Genomic DNA, 6,645 nt, shown 5'->3' with positions numbered 1-6,645 from the left:
ATTTAGGGAGTGTGGTTGAGACAGGATCACATATAGTCTAGGCTGGGCTTTGAAATCTCTGTGTAGTAGAGGATGACTTTGAACTAATGATCCTCTGTCTAGCTTGTAAGTGCGGGTACCTGTTCTACTATACCTGGCTCAATCTCAGAACCTCTTAGTTAAAACAGTTTAGTCTGAGAATAGACAGCAATCCTCTCCACATTCTGCTCATGTTTGAAGCAAATCTGGTCTGATGAGAAGCCTGGCTAGGTCTAGGCTAAAACAACCAACTTATTTGGACCAACTCTAGTGACTGGAGTTTAACAACTGCTGCACTTAAATTGCTGTTGTTCATTACACAGCATGTATCAGCAACAGCTACCTGATACAGACAAGTGAATTGAAGCAGGATCCTTTTAAAAATATGATTCAGGGTTAGGGATTTTGTAAGTATAAGGTCCCGGGTTCAGTCCTCAGATCTAAAAAAAAAGATGCAGTTTAACCACAATTTTGTTATCTTATATCGCAAAATGTTTAGCATTAATTCTATATAAATGAAAAAGACATCGAATGTTAGGATCTATAGACAAGAATACATCCCTCTCAAGTATAAAACTAAGGGAACTCAGACAAAGAAGTAAATTCCAGAGACAATGCACTATCTTAAATTGTCATTTCCTTACCTTTCAGTTTATTGACTTCAATCCTAAGTGCCTTCAATTTTTGCTTATAATCTTGCTTTTCTTTCACAACACAAGTCTCTGCCATCTTAGCATCACGTAAAGCATGCTCTAACAACTTAAATTTACCCGAACAATCTGAAATGTGATTAACTGCCTCAATAATATCTTTGTCCTAAAAACCAAGGGGAAAACAGTTAGGCCATATTTTAAATTCCAACTAATCAGTAAGGTCGTTGTGCTGCATTGTGCAGTGAGTTCATTTCTTAACACCTTTCGGGTTAACTCAGTTGCTGTAACCCTATGCTGGCACCAAGTGACAAAATAGTCAGCAGACACAGAAAGAAATTCTTATCTGACTATGGCACTGTAATAGCCATTTTAGTTTAGTCGGCTGGCTTCTGAACCTATGTGCTCTCATGACATCTTACTCTCTCTTGAAAAGTTGAAAATCAGATAATTTTTTTAGACAGGCTCTTTTTACATAGCTTTGGATGTCCTGGAAGTCGCTATAAAGACTGGACTAGCCTCAAACTCACAGAAATCTACCTACCTCTGCTTCCTAGTGCTGAGATTATAGGCATGCACCACCACATCCAGCAAGAATCACACAATTTGATAGCTAAGCTACACTGATCAGCAAGTGAGTTGGCAGCTCTAAGATGGGGATATTATTCCCTGGATCACAGAGAAGTCCTGTGAGGCCCATATTCCCACCTACTTTCAGCTTGTTAAAAGGATAGACAGGGGGCTGGAGAGATGGCTCAGCAGTTAAGAGCACTGACTGCTCTTCCAAAGGTCCTGAGTTCAAATCCCAGCAACCACATGGTGGCTCACAACCATCTGTAATGGGATCTGACGCCCTCTTCTGGTGTGTCTGAAGACAGCTACAGTGAACTTACATATAATAAATAAATAAATCTTTAAAAAAAAAAAGGATAGACAGACTCTTAGGACGTCATTCAACTGTGTTAGAAGCTTTTGTGGTTGAAGCTGTATGAAATTATAAAAATGGCATCTGCTTGCTGAAAAGCAATTCTAACCGTAATTAGATAGAGCAAGAAGTGGCTGGAGAGGAAGCTTATGGGAGAGCACTTGCCTAGCTTGTGTGAGGTCCCAGGCTCAAGCTCTAGTGTCAGGGACACTTGCTGACATACCATGATTAACAAGTGTGCCTTCCTGAGCAGCCCTAGCACTAGAGCAGCACCTAACAAAAGACAGACGAAAACCCTTATAAACTCAGTGGCTTATAGAGGGTTGGGGCAAACGACGTAGTAGCCACTGGAAGACCGGCACACATCTGGAATCTCAGCATTCTGGAGGCTGAGAGAATCAATGAGTCCTAGGCTAGCCCAGACTACATTACAAGTTTCAGGCCAGCAGACAAAATAAAACAAAATCAAAACCACTGGAAGGATTAAAAATGTACCTCAGTGGTAGAGTATTTACCTAGCATGCAAAAGGCCCTTGGTTCAGCCCCTAGCACCATAAATAAGCAAATTTGTTTTATTAAACAAAACAATAACCCAAACAACAAAAGTTTGTGACTAGATCAGTTTAAAAATAATAAGCGCCAGGCAATGGTGGTGCATGCCTTTAATCCCAGCACTTGGGAGGCAGAGGCAGACGAATTTGTGAGTTCGAGGCCAGCCTGGTCTACAGCGTGAGTTCCAGGACAGCCAGGGCTATACAGAGAAACCCTGTCTCAAAAAAAAAAAAAAAAAAAAAAAAAAAACCAAAAAATAAAAATAAAAAATAAAACTAACAAGTATGTAAGCCATGCCAGCCTTAAAGAGGAGTTTAGGAGTTCCCTACTCCGTCTTTCTAAGTCTGTCCTGATGTGCATGTGCTTCTAGCAGAGTCTATTTTCCTCAAACCAGAACTCTGACTATGGGAGTTCTGCATCTTTATGAATGCACTGTCCTAAATGGAGGAAGCATCTTCATTAGTCCTCAAATTCTGCCAGCGCTGTGGTGGCAACTATTTTAACTAAACCTAATTCTACAAATTTTAGCATTTTCTCTTTAATTTTCAGAAAGCTTGCTCATGATCATGTCCCAACGTTAATGTCAGGAAGTCAATGGCACACATCTGCAAATGTCCCAACTACACCAACATCATCCCCCTGCTTAGCAACTGCCAAAGGCACATGAGGCAGAGGAGTACACTCTCTCTCTCTCTTTCTGAGGAATCCATGCTTCATATTCTACCAGTGTTTGACAGCTTCCAGTTTTCCTCTTTTTTGTTTGTTTGTTTGCTTTTTCAAGACAGAGTTTCTGTGTAGCCCTGGCTATTCTGGAGCTCCACCTGTAGACCAGGCTGGCCTTGAACTCACAGAGGTCCACCTGCCTCAGTCTCCAGAATGCTGGCATTAAAGGCTTGCACTACCACTATCCAGCTTCCTCCTGTTTTAATAAAAGGCTAGCAAGCATCTAATGGCCAGTATCTTCAGGAGAACTACTGCAGATACCTGGAAAGATTCACTGAGACTAAGTCAGAGGCTGTGGGAACATTGTATAAAGCTGCTCCTCTCATCTCTGAGAGCAGAGGGTGAAATGAGCAGCACTGCAACTGTGTCTCTGGGCTGCTAAGCACTCAGGGAAGGATGGCGTGTGTGGGTGAGCTCTGTAAGCTGCAGAGTACTCTCAAGTGGATGTAAGGCATTTCAATTACCTTTAGCTTTATCATGGTAGTGAGAGCCTGCTCTCTAGCTTGCAATTGTCCTACCTGAGCAGAGAGGTCCACTAACGTGCTGCTGAGATTTTCATTTCTAGCCTACAAGAGAACACCAGAGAAAACACAACTTGAGTCTGTTAACCCATTGTGCTACCAACCACAATCAACACTCACTTCTCTGTTTTTTTTTTTTTTAATCTGTCATTTTTCAGGAACAGTGTGGGTGAAGTAACAAGTATCAAAGAGGAATGCAAATACCTATTCCTCTGTTAGCTCTAGCTTCCTCTCCATACTTAGCAGTTGTTCTAACTTGTACTGATTTATATAGGTTATGTTTATCAACATTTCTAAGTAAACTCATTTTGTTTTAATTAATACACAAATAAAACATCACAAGCTTCCTTAAAAAGGAAGCCACTCATTTCTAGATAGGGTTTGTCTGTGTAGTCCTGGCTGTGCTGGAACTCCTGCTGTAGACCAGGTTGGCTTCTAATTCACAGAAATCTGCCTGCCTCTACCTCCCCGGTGCTGATGTTAGAAGCGTGCCCCGCCACTCCTGGCTGCATATCTTTTTTAACATCTAGGCTAAAAATCTTTACACTGGGTTTGGCTCAATATGCCAATATACATTTGCCCAAATCTTACAGAAAGTAAAATACAAAAGGTGAGCCATTACATAAACTGGTCTTGATGTAATGTAAAGGATGAGTCCACATGCATTCACCAGTTACGATGAATAGACTGCTATGATACAGTGCCTCAGGAGTGGGGTGCCATGTGTGTGGGTACAGCAGACATGGGAATTCTCAATTTTGCTGTGACCCTAAAACTGCTCTAAAATATAAAGTTTAGCTGAGCATAGCAGCACACACTATAACTATGACATTCAGGAGGCCAAGACAGAAGGGTTGAAAGTCTTGAGAACAGCGTAAGCTACATAGTCTACAGAAACGAAAGAAGGAAGGGAGGGAGGGGAGGAGGGGGGAGGGAAGGAAGGAAGGGAGGAAGGCAGAAAGAAAGAAAGCCTGAAAACCCAATTTTGCCAGTTCACTCAGACGTGTTCCTAGCTTTGGTATGGGTGTGTCTATCGTACCCAACAAAGCCTTAGGTTAACTCAGTCCTTGAGAGGCTGAGCCTGGAGGACTGCCACCTCAGCACTAGCTAGAGGAGACTTAGGAAACATGTTTCAAAATAAAAATTAAAAAATAAAAAAAGCTCTGGGAATGTAAAGCATTTGCAGCATCATCAAGGCCCTGGTTTAATCTCCACTGCAGGAGAAGGAGAGGGAAAAGGATGGGAGGCAGAGACGGGAAGGATGAGAGAAGAGAAGGGAAGTGGAGGGGAGGGACTCAGAATCTGGAAACCCATATTTGAAGCTACCAAAACTTGAAGATTCTTATTTTAGACTTTGAGAAAGGTTTTCTGAAATAAACCATTGTTGTTGAAATGGACAATGCTTCTAAAGCAGGTAGCAAAACCCTTTATGTTTATGGATGGATGAAACTTCATCCCAGCACAGAGCAATGCTGTGCAGCTGTGCAGGAAGCAGGGAGAACACAGAACTAAGATGGACAGGACACACACACTTCATGCCTCCATTCCATCCACATACATCTGCTTTTAATGATGACATTTGAAGTTAATTTTTCTGTAAATGAAACCCAGAATTCGGGCTAATAAAGTTCATCAAAAATTCAAACCAACCTCAAGGTCCTCCGAGAGGAGGGTAGAATGTGTGGCCTTTTGAGCCATCTCCTGAAGCTGGTGCTGCGTCTTCTGAAGAGCTGTCTGACATTCTGTTTGATTGGATTCAAGGGTTTTGACCTTCTTCATGAGTGACTTGATTATGTCAGTTCTTTTATGCAGCTCACCTGAGGGAAAGTTCAGTCACTGTGTCTGTACTGAGATATGATAGGCAGCATTTTCAAAATCAGTGATTATGAAATAAAGGTCTGATGAACATTTTAAAAACATTTTACTGTGAAATGTACAATGTCATATTTATTCCGGAAATAAACACTGGCACCAACCAGAAGTCACCTTCTGAAACATAATCTCTGTTCATTTCCACTTTCCAGACACTGCCAGGTCTTAGAATAATCACTTCCTTGATGCCCATCCACTCCCCGTGCTAAGGATGGTAGGCCAGGTACCTGCCTACCACTGAGCTATACTCCAGGCCAACATCCTTGCTTTTCACTGTTATTGTTCTCCTACCTCTCTCTGCATCCACCCCCAAAGTATAATCTGACCCATATACAAACAGAATTGTACTCAGGAGTTAGTTAGGCTCTTCCCTTGTAAGACCCTGAGGGCCACCAAAGCTGTAACCTGTGTTTATCACTCATGCTGCCACCTGACAGCAGCATCTGCTCTGCTTTGATGATTATCTAGGTCGTGCCCACTTTGCAGCTGTTAAATAGTGCTGCTCTGAATATCCTCTGATATGTATCTTGGGGCATTTCTGCTTTGCTGCTCAAAATATGGTCCTTAAACCTGCAGCACTAGTATCACTGGGGATACTGCTAGGAGTGCAGAGTCCTAATCCAGGCACAGCAGTGCTTATCTCCCAGCACCCCAGCACTAGGTCAGTGAAAACAGTAAGATTAGGGGTTCAAGATCATCCTTTGCTACAAAGAAAGTCCAAAACCAGCCTAAACAGCAGAAAATTCAATCTCAAAATTTAAAAATTAATAAAAGACAAAATGCTGAATAAATGACTCAGTAGTTAAGAGCTTATTTTGCTCTTACTGAGGACTCAAGTTTGATTCCTAGTACCTGCACTCTGTGGCTCACAACTGCCTTTAACTCCAGCTCCAGAGGATCAGACTCTGTCATCAGGACCCTCAGACATCAGTACTAACCCATGTGCACATATCCACACACCCTACACAATAACAATAAAGGCTGGAGAAGTAGCTCAGTGGATAAGAGCACTTATTGCTTTTACAGACTTAAGAAAGACTGGTTCTGAATATTCACATGGCAGCTCACAGTTCCCTGTATTTCCAGTTCCGGGTGATCCAACATCCTCTCCTGACCTCTGAGGAAACCAGACACATATATGGTGCAGGCATATACATACATATATACATACATACATACATACATACATACATACATACATGCAAAGCATTTACACACATAAAATAAAAATAATAAATGCCAGTCCAGTCTACAAAGTGAATTCCAGGACAGCCAGGGCTACACAGAGAAATCTTGTCTCAAAAACAAAAAGAAGAAGAAGAAGAAGAAAAAGGAGGAGGAGGAAGACAAGGACGAGGAGAAGAAGAAGAAGAAGAAGAAGAAG

At 41.8% G+C, this 6,645-nt stretch overlaps 1 protein-coding gene across 12 annotated transcripts in view; it reads right to left on the bottom strand.

The window, feature by feature from the left end:
* Positions 1-6,645, bottom strand: part of Ccdc62 (coiled-coil domain containing 62) — a 42,337-nt gene that overhangs the window by 28,415 nt on the left and 7,277 nt on the right. For 9 of the 12 annotated variants that reach the window (XM_031337869.1, XM_031337870.1, XM_031337877.1 and 6 more), the window contains 3 exons: positions 5,040-5,206; positions 3,333-3,434; positions 663-834 (listed from right to left, as the gene is read on the bottom strand). In XM_031337869.1, coding sequence (XP_031193729.1) covers positions 663-834; positions 3,333-3,434; positions 5,040-5,206 — 441 coding nt within the window. Of the gene's footprint in view, positions 1-662; positions 835-3,332; positions 3,435-5,039; positions 5,237-6,645 lie in introns of all 12 variants that reach the window. The other 3 variants (XM_031337879.1, XM_031337880.1, XM_031337871.1) reach the window with 2 other exon arrangements.

Source organism: Mastomys coucha, unplaced genomic scaffold (genome assembly GCF_008632895.1).
Source record: "Mastomys coucha isolate ucsf_1 unplaced genomic scaffold, UCSF_Mcou_1 pScaffold22, whole genome shotgun sequence".
Lineage (NCBI taxonomy): Eukaryota > Metazoa > Chordata > Mammalia > Rodentia > Muridae > Mastomys > Mastomys coucha.
This window is presented reverse-complemented; position numbering and strand designations above follow the sequence as displayed.